Source organism: Phyllostomus hastatus, unplaced genomic scaffold (genome assembly GCF_019186645.2).
Source record: "Phyllostomus hastatus isolate PE091 unplaced genomic scaffold, TTU_PhHast_1.1 phas_contig_58, whole genome shotgun sequence".
NCBI lineage: Eukaryota > Metazoa > Chordata > Mammalia > Chiroptera > Phyllostomidae > Phyllostomus > Phyllostomus hastatus.
In genome coordinates, this window is record NW_025333916.1 from 14,570,801 (window position 1) to 14,587,967 (window position 17,167).

At 37.2% G+C, this 17,167-nt stretch overlaps 1 protein-coding gene across 3 annotated transcripts in view; it reads left to right on the top strand.

The window, feature by feature from the left end:
* Nucleotides 1–17,167, top strand: part of HAPLN1 (hyaluronan and proteoglycan link protein 1) — a 72,185-nt gene that overhangs the window by 28,853 nt on the left and 26,165 nt on the right. Inside the window, exons 1-2 of one of the 3 annotated variants that reach the window (XM_045848068.1) lie at nucleotides 11,794–11,850; nucleotides 12,831–12,955. In XM_045848068.1, coding sequence (XP_045704024.1) covers nucleotides 12,856–12,955 — 100 coding nt within the window. In that variant the 5' untranslated portion in view covers nucleotides 11,794–11,850; nucleotides 12,831–12,855. Of the gene's footprint in view, nucleotides 1–11,793; nucleotides 11,851–12,173; nucleotides 12,243–12,830; nucleotides 12,956–17,167 lie in introns of those variants that run through there. The other 2 variants (XM_045848070.1, XM_045848067.1) reach the window with 2 other exon arrangements.

Below are 17,167 nucleotides of genomic sequence, written 5' to 3' on the forward strand. Positions count from 1 at the left end.
TCTTCTTTGTGAAACTATTGCTGTCTCCTTCCAGGCTGGGTGAGGTGCCTGCCAAGGCTACTGCTTTGCACAGCTCCAGAGGGTGTCATTCTCATTGCATACTGAAGAGATGCTTCTTCTTCTCTAATCAGCCTGACTATGCCTCTGTGCTCTTAGCATCCTGTTCTGCTCTGGGGCTTGCAGCCTCCCAAAAGGCTGACTGCTTTTGGGATTTGAAATTGAGCCTTTTTCTGCTTGCCTGACATAAAGTGGTGCTCAATGGATAATTACTTGAATTATGGCTTCATGTGACATAGCACATAATTTAGGAGCTCTTGAGATGTGTAAAGCTGGGTTTTCTTTCCCTACATCTGTTCAGATTATTCACTTAGCCTATCTGGCTGATATTTTTCTCTATTTTGATGTCTGCCTTTCAAGTCATCTCTCCTACTTCCGATGGCTTTGCTGCTGGCTGACTTTGTAGGTGTTCATTTCCACTGAGGAGTACTGTTCCTCCTCTGCCCAGATGCTGCATTTTCTTTCTCCTCCCCCATATCCTCATCCTCATCTTTCTTGTCTTCCTTTTCTACTTCTCCCTCTTTCCCTTCTCCCCCAATTCTCTGTTCCCCTCCTGCCCCTCTTCCTCTTCTTTCTTGTTCTCTTCTGCTTGCGTCGCAGTGGTAAGGACTTTCACCTTTTAAACAATTACCTACCAAAGCACCCTTTTTTAGAAGCCAGTCTCTGAATCAGTCATTGACATTATATTTATCATGGTATTTACATCGTTCATGGTTCTCTCAGTATTTGCAGTACTGTGTGCACTAAAAACTACTTTGGGGTAGGCAACTATTGCCAGATTCTGAGGGGGATGACTGACAGCCATCTATGTGAGGTTTTTTCTACAGTTTTTGAATAGCAGTTCCTTTTTTGAGGAGCCGTACAATGTTACCATCCCTCTTGCTTTCTAGGGACTATATTCTCAGGATTCCATTTCATCACCCAGCTTTTATAAATACATCTTCGTTAACTGCTAAAGTTAACAATGTGAAAGAGTTTATTCAAAGATCATTAGTACACAAATAAACCAGCCATTATTTGCCCAGCATGGATGAGAATTTGGGTCTTTTATATAATTGTTCGTGAATGACCATTTCTTGCTTAAAAATTATGGAAGAGAAAAGCTTTGTGTTTATGGTTGCATCTTTCCTCTTGACATTGGCAGGACCCACCCAGGAACTCTGCCACTCTCTCTAGCATGGACTTGAGGCTCTCCTTAATATTTTACCAAACTGTGGTCAAGTTTCAAATAAAAAAAGGCCTTGGGGGACTTTGTATTGGTAAGTCTAATGATAGAAATTTGGAGCCAGGTGGAAAGGAGTCTGTGGGAAGGATGGGGGTGGAAATTTTATGGTATTTCGGACATTGAAAAGCCTTTGAGTTTTAGGTACACCTACTTTCCCCTACTTCTTGTGAGAATACTGCCCAATTTTTTGTGCTTTGTGTTCATAGATGATTATTTAGTTCTGAATCAATGCCAAGCCCAATACTTATTTAACATAAAAGTTTTAAATAGCATTGTCCTTTATAAAAGTTGCAAACTATGTAGATAATTGTGAAGTCTAGAGTCATCAGTTCTGACTGACTGACTGAGCTCCAGTGCCTATGGAAAATGTTGGTCAAATGATCTTAGTTGCTTTCAGAATAAACAGATTCCTCAGCTAAAAGAAGATACAGATGAGGATTATTGAGTTTTAAAAGCTTTAAAAAAACTGTCACAGATTACTATAAATTAGAAACCTATTAAATAAATACTCAGTTTGAGTCTTGCATAGCAAAGCCAATTTGGATGCTCAACTTAATGAGCTTATCTGCCAATATTTGCCAAGTTAATTGGAGAGTATTGGAGTCTCCCTTTTTGTGCTGTGTAGACACAGTCTTTTGGGCTACAACAGGCTTTGTCACTCATAAGCCAATAAACTGAATTCTGATGAGACCATGTTCTGATGCAGGATGTGGACCTATAGTAAATCTGCTTCAGGGCTGAATGATAGCTTAAAAATGACAGTCAGTAAGCCCTGGCTGGTGTAGCTCAGTGGATTGAGCGCAGGCTGGGAACCAAAGTGTCCCAGGTTCGATTCCCAGCCAGGGTACATTCCTGGGTTGCAGGCCATAACCCCCAGCAACCGCACATTGATGTTTCTCTCTCTCTCTCACTCCCCCTCCCTCCCTTCTCTCTCTAAAAATAAATAAATAAAATCTTAAAAAAAAATAACAGTCAGAAGAAGTGGGGACTGCATCAAGAAGAGAGGAGAGAGAAGCCGTTGCTGCTAAAAATCATTAATGGACTTATTTTTGTTTTTATCATGACTTAGTACAATCAGATACCTCAGCGAATCATCCATCAGTCTTTAGTAAAAACTCAGAATTGACATAATATTTAAAACCTTTCTACACCTTCTCAGAGTCTGATCACCCTCTAACGTGTGTGTGTGAGTTTCCAGATTCTCATTGTTTGTCAGCTAGTTTAGGATTGCAGGCAGAGCACGGTGGTGCGCTTAGAGTTGGCTTTTGCATTATATAGAAAACTCATTGCTGTCAAGTTCGTGATGCAACCAAAGCTGCTGTAGATGATCTGCAGTTTTATTTTTAGATCCACTGTTAATATAAGGTTTAAATGACAGCTGTTGAAAATTTGAACTTTATAAGAAATGCTAACATTTTAAATAAAATGGAGTCTTAAGATATTGATTTGTCAGCTCCATTAGAAATATTTCTGAAAGTAATTTAATTGAAATTGATGTTATGATCAGTTTTCTAGTTATATACTCCTTACTTCTAAATATTTTATTTTAGAAATTTTTGTTTTATATTATAAAGTCTAAAATTAAGGTTTGTATTCATTTAGTTGTCCACATGTGAGCTAGATTCTAAACTCATTTTTATGTAACCTACATTTAAAAGCAATCCTAATACTTGTCAGAGTTATTCATATGTGCACTTTAAAAATGAAGAGTTATTGTTCGTAGTTTTGAAATGATGTAAAAGAGTAATGAAAATGGAAGTTGTTTTATTTTATTTGCTTTCTCTTCTTTGGGATTTGCTATTTGTTAGTAAGGAAACAATGAGATAGCAATCTAAGTTCTTAATATTTGTATATATATGCATACTTTTATAACGTTTGAAATAAAAAGACTGTTTACCACTCATTCTCGACTAAAAGGGTCTTCAGATTTCTTTGAAATGACTATGTTTAAGTTCTATTTGAATTTCAATTCACGAGGAAGTATGTCTACCATTTTAGAGTTCTTAATTTAGTGTCAAATTCCTTGTCAGTGTTTAAAAATCATTTGGTATTACTGATAATGACAATGAGCTATTTGATTTCATACATTAAGAAAGAATTGTAAAGTACAATTTAATATAATTTGATATAATGTTTTGATCATGGAATCAAGAAAGAATGAATCTATAAGATGACATCCTTCCTATACAAGCATGCCTAAAAAGCATACTCCTTTGAGTGTTTTGCTCGAGTTTGCTAGAGTTTGTCTGTGAAACTGACATTAGGCCAGAAACAAAGAAAATTTTTTTGAAATTTTAATTTTAATCAAAGTTACATCTAGCATGCAGACTTATCCCCATAATGCAATCATTATTATAATGCTAACACACTGTGATAGCAGTTAGCATATTAAACTATAAAGAAATTATGAGATTGTCTGAAAAGTGGCAGCATTGCTAATTTATATTCTGACAGACTAATCATCTTTTCAGAACAGTTCATAAGGTGTTTTGATTTTTGATGATTTTTTATGTGTAATGACAGAAAATATATGTTTTTTTTTTCATTCCATGAAGGATGTATTTTAAAACATATAGCATTGTAATATTTATATTGGTTATATTTTATTTTTAATATTTTGTGGTAATTTTATAATTCTTAAGGCATCAAAAATAGAATAAAGCCCTCAAGGATAAATAAAGAGAAGCTAAAAGTTTTATTGTTTTAATGTCTCCATTATCATCAAAATATATTGCCTAACATGTATTTATTTACTTCCTCCACTAACAACTATCTGTTTATGAACCAGACTATTAATTGTAGGATACAGCTCCCCTCCTGACCCTAGAAACTGAGAAGTCTCATTTCACTGAAAAACTTTTGAGTGCATAGTGAGAACACCTGCAGATAATATACAGCCAGAGCTCAGAGTAACTTACTAAGACTACTGCACTGACTTCTGCTGCACTCTGAGGCTTTGAGATCGTAAGTCTTGTCTAGCTATCATGCTGTATTTTTTCTCTAACAGACTGTGAATTATCCACTAAAGTTAGAACTAGAACATTGTAATATATTGAAAGCAAGTCTGGAATTTTTTCAGTGTGGCCTGCAAAGAGAGTCTTAGTGACTGCCCAATAAAAAACATTTTTATATAGTTATGTCAGAATGAATTGGTGTTTCTGTGTATATACCCAGTCTCACCCGTATGATGTAGCTACATATACAAAAGGCACTACAAACACACAACAACAAGAAAGTTAATTTTTCCTATAGTCACAACTTATATTCTTTCTTTCCTCTCATATGAGTAGATTTTGACAACTACCTGGCCACTAGTATTATGCCATATGGAGAGATTCCTGGTTGAAGAAGACGTACCACAAGATTGGAGAGGCATAATTTACTCTGCTAATTCTCTTAATAGTGTAAAAATGAGTCAAATGACATATAAAGTAAATTTGCATTACTATATCTATTATATCTATAAATTTCATTCCCAAACTCCATGTGAACTGGGTTGGAGAATGCAATTCCAAATGAAGGTATCATTTGCAAATAAATGTTGAATGAAATGTTTACAACTCTTAAGTATCACTTTTAGGGTAAAGTTTCACATAGTTTTTAACCTAGGAGTGTCAAAATCCTGCTATGTGTGTTTCATTTATTTATGCATTCAGCAGTGCCAGACTCTTAGTTACTCAGAAACAAAAAGAAAGTCCCAGTAAGTCCTGCACTTAGTATGTATACGCACAGCTTTCCCCTCACACCCTAGTCAGGGGTGTCAGACTCATTTTCAGCGGGGACCACATCAGCCTCGTGGTTGCCTTCGAAGGACTGAATGTAATTTTAGGACTGTATGCATGTGACTAGTCCTTAACAGTTAAGCAAGAGCTCAGTGCTGCCACTGGGTAGAAACAAGGTGCCGGGCTGATAAAACAATGTAGAGAGCCGGATTCAGCCCACAGGCCTTGTGTTTGCCACCTGTGCCCTAGATATTCAAACAAAACCAGTGAGGAACCCTTTAATAAAGCTGGTTTCAGAGAAGCTGAGCCCCTGTCTCAAGAACTGTGCAAAATGGGTTCACATAGGCTAATGAACAGCTTGAGCAAATGTGCCTTGATTAAGTGTAGGGTTGCAGAGTTTATTCTAAATTCCCAACATTCTCTAAGGGAGAGCTGGCGAAGGATAACCAGCCAAAAGCAGTAAGTGAATTGAAGTGCTCTTTAAACAAGCATTACTGTTATCATCCCTTTAAAAATCCATGAATTTTTGTGTTGAGGAGGACAGTCCTAAAATGCAATAAAGTAGAAAGGAGGGCCTGGTATCTCCAATAATAATAGTAACTAATACCTGTAAGGCTTTGACATTTGTAACCAGTTATTCCAATTCATGGGTGGAAAACTTGAACTTGAAGCAGTTGAGTGGCTTCTCCCATGGTCCAAAACTAGAAAGTGGCAGAACAAGAAATGGAACTAAATTCTGCCTTTCTTCCATTACACACATTCCACATCTCCCCATCTCCCTGAGACAGCCCTAATTCACACGTCACTATTTTTCCACCTCATTGTAGATAGCTCTCCTGTTTGCCTTGTGCCCTGGTTTGGATAAGTCATGTGATCGTGTCAAATATCAAAAATGCAAAAAATGTAACACAACATAGGGAAAAGAAGTGAGAAAAAGTGAAGAGTGGATGAGTCAGATTTGTAGATAATGAATAACAAAATGGAAATATAAAAGAAAAACAGGAGAAAAGAAGAAGGATGGATAATTTTAGGGGGGATGGAAAAAATAGGCTAATTACAAAATGCAGAGGAGGAAAAGAAAAAGAAATGACTCATAAATTTTAAAATGCAGCTTAATCTGAGAGTCATAAGGGTCTTAGATGCAGCCTCTCAAGTTTTATCTGCACAGCATAAATCCATGACTTGTTGAGATTTCTGAGACTTTTTGGTTTGTTTTTTGAAAAACCCACAAAATGTGTTTTTTTTTAATTTATTTACTTTTAGAGATAGGGAAAAAGAGAGAGATAAATATCAATGTGTAAGATATATATCGATTGGTTGCCTCTCACACGCCCTCAACTGGGGACCTGGCCTGCAACCCAGGCATGCGTCCTGACTGGGAATCAAACCTGTGACCTTTTGGTTCACAGGCTGGCACTCAATCCACAGAGCCATACCAGCCAAGGCTGAGACTTTTAATTAGGAAAGAAACCACAAGTAAATAGTAGAAACATCTACAACAACGTGGTCATTTTAAAATGGTTTGCTCTAAACCTAAACAGTTTCCATACAGGTGGCTAAGGTGTGCTTAGACCTTCCTTCAGCAGTAATTGTAGGCTTTACTACAAATCTTATTCCTAGGGAAGCCATCTTTAGACATTCTTGGACCTGGGAATCACAATACAATATTCATTTCCTTGTTGCATTTTTATTTCCTCAAACTCAGAGACAGTGTGCCAAATATTCCCTTTATTATCTCTTTGCTACTTTTTTATCACCCTTCTTATTGCTGAGTGACCTTTACTTCCTCTTTACATACCTCTCTTTATATCTCCTATGCCTCCTTCTATTTTTCACTCTATTCCTGTCCACGTGACACCCTTTGACAGTGAGTCTGTAAGGGAAACCACGTTGTTTTCAGGGAGGAGCAATGGGTCCAGAGCTGATGCTTTGCGGGAACCTCAGAATCAGACATCAAAAGTCCAGAGACTCTCTCAGGAAGTATCTAAAACTGTTTTAGTAACATGACAGTCTTTCCAAATTCAGAGAATATAAATCATGGTAAATAATCTTTTTTAATGTCAAATATATTTTTTAAATTGTTAGCCATTTTTGGATGGCAATTGTTCCAAATTGAATCACATAGTTTTCTGTCTTTTTAATTTTATAAACATAGCAACATTATGAAAAGTTTATAAAAGTATCCATTTGCCTGATATTTTAGGAAATAACTAACATGCTGTGTGCATTACTTTCTAGTGTTTTAATGTAACACTAAACACAAACACGTGCACGCTGTAGAAAAACGGAAAATTAAGGAAGGGAAATGAACACAGGAAAACAGTACTGCCCGGGATTTACGGACTCTCTGAAGTCCAACTTCAGTGAAGAACATCTGGTATAGATGTTCTGGCATAGACCAGTGGTTCCTAAATTTGAGCCTGTCAGACTCACCTGGAGGAAGGGCGGGGCTTGTGAACCACCGGTGCCTGGGTCCCACCCCAGTTTCCGATTCACGAGATGTGGGGTGGGACCCAAGAATTTGCTTTCCTAAACAAGTTTCCCCGTGATGCCCCTACAGCTGCACCAGGACCCATACTTTGTTCAGCCCCTGCCTCATTCCACACAGTAAACTTTTGGAACTCACCTCCCCTGAGTGTGAGTGTGCTCTATATCTTCAGTGTGCCCTTTTTCTTGTGTTTACCCATAAAAATTAATTGGGTTTGAGGTGAGTTATGTCAGCTCATGAACAATAGTTTGTCTAGTTTTTATACTTTTTCAAAAACACTTCTCACCATAAAGAGAATTTATTATTGCTGCTGTTGTTGTTGTTATAGTTATTACTATTTTGTAGGTGGAGAAATTGAGACTTGATATAGTAGAGATGAGATATGGAGTTGAACTCATGTTTTCTTCTTCCTGATTTAGGACTTTTTCCATTTACCAAGTTGCCAAAGGGTCATGCCAAGGGCAAGGACCTGGGGACAGAGTAGGAGGTCACCACGAGGTCTGTGGCTGCACATCTCATTCAAGACATCACAAATGCCCTTCAGTTTCTTCAGTAGCTTGTTTTTTGGTAGAACAATGAAAAATGACAGGGAGAATGCTATGTTCACTTGAAGTATATACAGACTCGCTCCCTGAGGGGAGTTACTGTTGTATAGTTGAACAAAGAATTTTTTTTTCAGTTATGGTTTCACTCTTGAGCATTGGGTATATTCCAGGCAGGTCTGCATTCTTCACCATTACATACAGTGAATCCTGGGGCTTAAGAAAAGAACCAGATGTACTATACCTGCACACACTGAACAATTCGAATACACCATTAGTCTAAGGTCTTTTGCCATCATTTGGGTCAATGGCCTGACTTCTGTATTTTTCCTATATGTAGAGCCAAAACAGAAAACAAAGCTCACCACCAACAACAAAACAATTGATGACCCATTAAAAATGTTAAGTAAGGATAAAATAATCTACAATTTGAAAAGTCTAACATTTATAATTTTATAAAATAAAGGTCTTTCTAACAGCAAAATAACAAGAAAAGTAACTTCAGAAAAATGAAAACAATTTTTAAATTGAGTTAATTTAACCCAATGACAAAAGTACATTTTGTACCCATTTCACTGCACCACTGACCAGCTTTTAGAAAAGGGTGATCATGAACCCTCTTCTGACTGTAAATAGATCAGACTTACAAGATATCAAAGAGAAGTTTCAGTCTATTTGAAAATAATTTCATCAAAAAAGATTCTTTGGTTTGAGATTTTATGGTTTCTTTGTTCATTCAAAAACAAGCAAGCAAACAAAATACAGCTAGAGACATGGAAATAAAGAACAAACTCACAGTAACCAAAGGGGAGGGGGAGGGGGGAGGGCGTAATTGGAAAGAAGGGGAAGGGTCCTCAAGAAACATGTATATAGGACCCATGGACAAAGACAAAGGAGAGTAGGACTGAGGGTAGGTGGTGGGGGTAGGGGAGCCGGGGAGAGTGGTGGGGGAGAAATGGAGACAACGGTGCTTTAACAACAATTAAAAAAATAAAATGTTCAGAAACCTCTAAATTGATTCTCATAATTCTTAAACTAAATGTCAAGTGCTAAGCTGAAACAGGTTTATGTGATTATGCTCTCCATGGAGAAAAAAGTAGCTCTTCATCATCCTCCACACAACAACACAGGTAACCTTTAAATGAAGTAAAATCTCCCCTCAGTTTTGGCTTATTTATTCCATGTAACTGGCTTTCTCAGGTCCCTTTTCCATTCAGTCCTCCTCTCTGGACACAGTACAGTACTGGGTGCTGGGCTTGCAGTGAGAAGAACATTAAGACTTGAACTCACAGATGTCTGGCACAAACAGGGCTACAATCAGTGCTATACACCGACAAGCCAGTGAGAGAGGGATAAGGGGAGGCACCTAGCTTGTGTAAGCGAGGCCTTGAAGGAGTCATGAGAGCTGGCTACGGGACCTGGTGCATTCCTTGAGGTACACAGGACACCAGTAAAGGGGCAGAGAGTGCTGGCTCAGGGGAACACTGCCCAGATTCCAAGCTCTTCCCTTCACATGGTGGGACCTCACCATTCTGACAGGTGTCTACTAACATACTACTTCAATTGCCAAGCATAAAGTAGAGGCGGAAGAAATAGATGACATTAGCTCTGCAGGCACAGAAAGTTGTGTGGATGCCTTCCACCTGGATTTATGTATCCATTGCCTCATATGATAATGTTAAATAGTAGATGTTTAAGGAATAACATTATTTGGCCACCTTGGTGTTAGATTGTTGGTATTAATTAACATGTCTTAATTTCTATCCATCAAACTATTAGACTTTATGTTGTCCAAAGTATCTCACTTCCAAATAGCAGTTCAATTATCATCAAAGCTGAACTGTAAAAATACAGTGTGCCATGTCTTTGACTATGAATATGGACATTTCTATTTGAACTCATTGTGAAGCTGGCCCTAGCATCACTGCCTCAAGGCTGGATGGGTTACAAAAAGAGATCGTCAGTGTATGAGTTGTAATCGAATTAAGAGTGCTGGATCAAGGCTGGTGGGATGAAAGTCCCCAAAATGTCCTAAATCTTACTCATATCAAAAACTAAATTTTTTTGCCAAACATACCTAGATATTCAGAGAAGACATCATTAAAAAATGCAAATAAGCAAGATTCAGCATCCTTTTTCTCTGAAGGCTGGTGCACAGACCTCTGACACTGCCCTTGTTCTCAAGAACCTCAGTCTAGTGTGTGGTGCCCTGTGCGTACTTTGCTGACAGACCTGAAGATTGTGTCCTTAAAATTCACTTTTCTAGTTATATTTTAGTGAGACCGTTGTTATGCTGCCAGAGTGGCAAAGATGATTTCCACTCTATCCTACTTGTAAGGTGCTAATGGCAGTGGGGTCCTTGGAGGTGTTCACAGAAAAGATGCCTCTATTCTAATCACAGACCATGAAGTCGTGCAATGTACTCAGCTTTTTTAAAAGTGAAGATGGTGTTTGTGAGAGTGCACATGTATATGCACACACATGACCCACCAAGGAAGTGTCCATGGCACCAGGGTGGTGTCATAAACAAGGCGGTGAGCACTCATGGTAAGCAAAATGCCATCTGGCTTCTTCTATGTAAGTCTTGGGGAAAAAAGCTTATATTCATGTATAACACAAGTCAGAGTTTTAAGATCATAGTAGCTTCAAGTTAAAAAGCCTAAATTTAAAAAGGCAACAAAACAAATACAAAATTTTCTTTTTTTTTGGAAATATAAGGACAATTCAAAGTAGGTGTTGCTTTTGTTTGAAAGCAAATACAAGCTTTGCCACTTACTAGATGCGTGACCTTCAGCAAGAAACTGCAAAATTGAAAATATTTGTCGCACAGTGTTATTGCAGAGATTGCATGAAGCATTGTATGCACAGTGCTTAGCATGGATAACACTTGGCAAGTAGTAGACATTCAGTCAAAACATTCAGCTACTAGGATTATTGTTATTTATAACCCCATGTTTGCATATGTAATTTGGTCCTTGGAGAATTAATAACTTAACTGAATGAAATGAGCCCTTAATGGTATAATTTTTAATAGTTTGGTCTGGAACTAAAGGAGAATTATCAATTTGTGCTGGTTCACCCATTATTTTATGTTTGTGTATATAATTGTCCCGATTATATTCTAAATTCCAAAATGGTCACCTTTAGTATATTTGTTCACTGAAAGCATATTCTGGGATCAAAACAGGAAATCTTTGTTAAGAGTATTCCATGGTCAAAAGTCAATACCATGAAAAAATAACCATTTCAAAAAAGTCCTCAGAAGAACAAGCCAGTAGTGAACTTCTGAAAATATGATAAGTGTATCAGGTAGAATTTTGAAGGTGACACTTCGTTTTCTGGAAAAGTTCCTCAGTTTGCTCATCCACCATCTTTCTGTGGCATAATGAAGAAGAAGAAAAGGGTTAAAGCAAACATGAAAAACTGAAGCCATAGGCATCACAGTACTGCCAATGTTTAGAGGGGAGAAGAGTGCAGGCAGGTGTTGTGGTCCCCAGAGAGAAGCAGGGGATGTGGAGAAATAGAGCGAATAGTGCGTTCGGCTCTGGAGTAGAGGCTGGCTGGCGAGGACCTCCAGGAACAGACTCAGAGCTCTTTAATAAGTATTCCAGGGAGTCAGGCTTTCCTGGAAAAAACAAATTAGTGTGAGAAGCCAGTACTGTGCAATTTCAGTTTTAAAAATAGCCAAGTATTGTGAAGGCTGCTGTGTGCATGAGAGAAAAAGAAAGCCCTTGTTAATATTTGCCTCAGATTCCACATTGAAACAGAGCAACCACACTGAAACTCTTGCTCGGCAGAAACTGCAAAGGTCAGAAGGTTTGTATCAATCACTTGGAATGACTTTTTGCTCCTTCCAGTGACGAAGTTTGAGGGGTAGGTGCTGTCCCCTTTTATCAGTCGGTCTTGCAGTAAAGGACAGCCGAGTGATGGCTCTGCCTCTCTCACTTAGGACCAGAGCTGCTCCTCACCGTCTGCTTCAGCTCTTCATTTGCCTAATTGCACTGTGAGGCTGGCAGGGACTTTCCCTGCGGCGTGGCTCTGCTGACTGCAGAGACCCTACCTGGCACTCAAAGTTGGTGCATCAGCATTCTAGGTGGAAATGAATGAAAAATCAATCAGGATGACTGCAGTGGTAGCAGGTACAACTCTAACCTAGTTTGTCCATAATTTTCAACTATTCACCATAAACCCAAGCAGTATTTAAGATGGTAAGTGAATGTGTAACGAATGTGCTGCTTCTGTTTAATCAGTCTTTTTTTTTGTCCTTTTTATTTGTCCTTTTAGAACAAGCAAATCTAAACTGCTTTGGAAGCCACATGGAAAATGAATGATGATGTTAACTTTCATGCAAATATTCTTTATTTGGCCTTGTTTAACATTCTGTTCCTAATTAGACTGGCTGATAAATATCCATATATAGATACATAAAATTTGTGTAATTATCTTATACTTCAAATTAAGAGGTTTAAACAATTTTTAAAACTCTATTATATCCTTGCCACATGTCTTTGCACCTTTCTATAACTCTGTTATCAAAACTATACTATCTTAAATTTTACAATTCTGCAAAGATAGAGTTAAACACTATTTGGACTCTGGCTACATAAACGAAACTGGGATTGTTCAAAGCTGCAGTCTTCAGCTCCCAAAGACAGCTACAAAAACTTTCTGGACAGATTGGGTTAAATATTTTTACAGACCCATTCTATGATGATAAGGCGGTAATAAGTTGTGCAGTGCAACACTCCAAAGGGTTCCAAATCTCACAAGCCTCTTTGTATGTGATGCTCTCACAGTGAAGAAGAGTCTTGGGCTATAAAGATGAAGAGCCTACTTCTTCTGGTGCTGATTTCAGTCTGCTGGGCTGATCATCCTTCAGACAACTATACCCTAGATCATGGCAGAGTTATTCACATCCAAGGTAAGAAAACACAGGTTCTCTTATGAAAGTCAAATGAATTTCGAGTTACTTAGAGTTGAGATGCTTGGTTAGTGTTTCTTCATTTTAGTTCTGCTGCATTGACTCTCTCTTGTCCTTTCTGCTAATTGGTGAACATGTTCCCTGGCTTTTGAATGCTATGGCATTACAGTAGAGTTAAGAATTGGGGACAATTAAAGTGGAATGACTTATGAATGTCCCACTACAGGGAGTTGATGCAATTACTCAAGGCTTTTTAGTACAGTTGATATCTTTTAAGTAGAACAGAGGGCTTAAAGTTTATTTAAATGCAAGGGAATGGGGTTGGGGTTGCGGGGGGAGAAATAGGAAGTAAAACTTACAATGTAAGGTCATGCTATTAAAGTAATCATTTTAGGAAAAACAATGTGAAAATAAAAGTCAGGCAAGCTAAGGCTGAGGAAAAAGTAACTTACCCTGTTATAACCTCCTTTGGTAAATATTTAGTTCCAATAGACCAACACTTTGCCTCTGCATATGTCTTTTCAGCTCAGCTGATTCCTAAGCCTTAGAGCTGTAGCAAGATTTGGGGCTGCAGTACAATGCAGCGTTTTGCTCAGTCCCAGCCTCAGATGAGGGACATCCTGTATTAGGAAAGCTAAGAGACTTATGCAATTAGGAAATGATAGTTCTAAAGGAGCTTTAGCTTCTCTCTTTGCCCTTGTGTGCTAAATAATTAAAAGAAGTATTACATAGTTTAACAGTTTATACATATGATGCTATTAATTTTAGGTGAGCTCAGTCTAGGGACCAGAGGCATTATAAGTTTGCTAAGAGATATGAAACATCAAGTTATATCTTCAAGGTCAAAAGTGTAGTCTCAGAAAACTGCATCCACTGTTGAAAGTATGACTTGTGAAGGTCAAATGACAGTGTAAGTCTGGCTAGAAGCATTTTCCTGGGTGTATTATGACTACCCAAATAGAATTCTGATTTGACGATAGCTAGCTGTTTTACATACATCTCTCTCAGCTCTTTTTGCTTCCAACAGCTTTGTGTTTTTCACTGTTGGACCATGAAAAGGAATTATACAATCATAAATTTTACTATACAAGCTGCTGACTCAGCTGTTTTTTAAATGTGTACAGTAGAAGAATCAAAGCTGTTTCCCAAACACTATATTTACATATGGAGATATCTTTTTTAAATTTGATCTTTATTGTATTTTTTCCATTTAGACTCATCGTAACCCCCTTCCTGCAGCAACCACCATACTGTTGTCCATGTCCATGAGTCTTTTACTGATGAGAAATAACATCTTTTTAACATCTAGTCACAGAATTCAATTCAGCCAAAAGGTCAATTCCTACTCATTATTAAGGATAGCAGTTTTAAAGCTGATTTAAAATAAACTTTAGCTGTGATTTTAAGTTATTATTAGACAAATACCTGTTATATCATGAACTATGTATAACCATTTAGTCTAAATTGCACTCAGAATATGAAAATATTATTTTGGAAGTGTATTAACATTTTAAAAATTACTCTTGGGGAGCCTTGAAGTCAGATTTAAGTTTTGTCAATAGGGGCAACTTCTATGGCTCCAGCCTTTCCATTCCCTTACACTCTGTTGGAGTAGAGTGCGGAGGAATTTCTGGCATGAGGTATCAGAATACCCAGATTATGCATACACTATCTAGCATTTTTAAAAGAAATAACAAGATAGTTCACTTCATTTTAATTGTAAATTGATATTCTTAGAAAGTTACTCATAGCTTTCAAGTAATAAAACCACAAGGCCAGAATTTTGCCTAAGGAAGTTAATACTAAAATGGGATTTGGATCAGGGTTATGATGCTGGCTAGGTCCACAAGTCTTAATTTGTTTTAAAATTGCTCCAAATACCTGTTCTTGTTAATTTCCAGCTAATAAAAAGTTTTCTTCTCCCTTTATGGCAGCATTTAGGTTGAACGCTCACATTCTTCAGTCCTTCAAAGAAACATTTCCAGGTGGTCTGACGGAATTTCCGTTCTTTCATATGCAAAAATAAACCACACAACATAGTAATCACTAATGCAGATAACCTGCATTACTTACTTTAAATAAGATTATTTTCCTGTATTTAAACTTTTGTTTATCAAGCATGGCCCAGACGAAGTTTAAAGAAGCTGAAACCCTCATAAAATTTTACAAGAATTTCGCGGTCAGATGATTTAGTGAATCTGACTCTCAAGTTCCTGAATTGTACTGATAAGCAATACAAGCTTCCCTCGGTAATAGAAAATTGTTCAAAATTCACATCACTGCAAAAACACTGTTTCTACCTCCCACTTTTCATTAAATCTCTACGCTTATACTCTTAAGTGTGCAGGCCTAAAGCACCCCAGGAAAATGTGCACAGGATTCTCCAGTTCTCCTCAGCTGCCTTGGTTCAGTGCTAAGTTCCTTGATAGTGTGATCTTGAGTCTCATGCAGGAGTTACCTGATTATTTTTCTGAAGGCTTCCTCACAGTTTTGTTGTGGAAATATTTTTAAAAATATTTGGATGTGGGAGCGTCTATAAATATATGGACACAGAAACATTTAATCTTTTCTTCTTTTTTTCAAGTGAGATTATTGGGAAAGAAAATGTGAGTGTAGATCCCTGTGCAAAGGGTTTCTGGTGAAAAGCATTTTTCCAGTTATAAAAAAGAAAACTCTCCCAGCTTCCCATGAAAACACAGTCTTAGATAAAAAATGCACATGTACTAATTTATTTTTTAATTATATTATTGAAGCAATTTGGTTACATAAGAAAGCAAGCTTTACTTGTCCATTGAGTAGGCTAAAATGTTCAATTAAGATATTAGGTTATATATCATATACTGTCCCCGATGTAGGGGATAGTAATTTCTTCAAATATAGATGCAGGAAGAAAGAGCTGCTGTTAATACTGTCTTATAACACTCTCAACTCATGCATTACATCTCTTGTTTCATGATATGCCTAGTCAAACAGCCTCTGAATCCTTTGAAACTTGAGACCATTAGGAAGAATTTTATATGGAGTACCAAGTCACACAAAAGTGTACTTTTAAAAATATTTGGATCAAGTCCAAAAGTTCTTTCTGTAGACTTTTAATTACATGTAGAGGTTCAGAGATAATAGATATACTTTTTTTAAAAACACAATGTTTAAGAAGACATTTACATAGATAACAGAGAAATTATATGACCATTTGCTCATTAAACAGCATAAAAAGCAAAATAGTAATAATTATACTAAATATGTAACTGCTTGACCTTATTCAGGTCAGAGAACCAATGCTTCCTGTCTCTGGTGTTCAAGTGCAGGTCTTCTGAAGACAAGTTCAAGAGTTTTTCCCCTAATGCCACATGGCTTTGGACTTAGGCAATTAATCTCTTCAAGTCTTAGTTCCCTTAGCTATAAAATTGAGCATAGTCACTGTTTATTCCACAGAGCTTTGTAAGAATTACATTAGATACTATTTGGACAAGTGCTTACTACTGAGCCTGGCACACAATTGGCTTCCAGTAGAAGGCGGTTATTGTTGTCACGTTTGTTACTTCCTCTCTGACCTGGGAAAGGAAACACAAAGGCTGGTGGAAACACTCATGCTTCTCAAATGTATTTGTTAACAGAACCGTAGTTCTAATGAAGTAAACATTTTATAACTTGCCTTCATTGTTCTATTTAGTTTCACAATTTAAAATGTCCCCGATAGTATTAAACATTACCTGATACTTTTACTTTCCTTGTAAAAAACAGAAGCTTTCCAAACTTAAGTAGTTTTCCTTTAATATGCTTACAAGGTGAACACAGATAAGCTAAATGTTATTCTTTTAAATTAAAAAAATAAGACTAATAGAAATTTTTTCCGTTCGATTTAATAAGTAAGATTTACTGTCATTTTCTCAAAGATAAAACAATAATTTTTTAAAGAAAAAAATGTCAGAAGTATATCTCTATGGTAGAAAAAAGAATGCATATGTAGAACCCCTGGCAGAAGTGGGCACTCCCCACCCAGTGGGTTAATTTCTCTGTTCTGTGCGTGTCAACCTACTCCTCTGTTCCAGGTTAGAATGTCTTACTTTGTGTTAAAATGGCTCTCTTTCCTCATCAGATTGTCAACTTTGTAACACCGCAGCTATATAGCAGTGCCTAGCACATAGTAGGTGTTTAATATGTATTTTAGTAATATGTAATATGTAGTTTGTTAAATAAATGCATGAATAT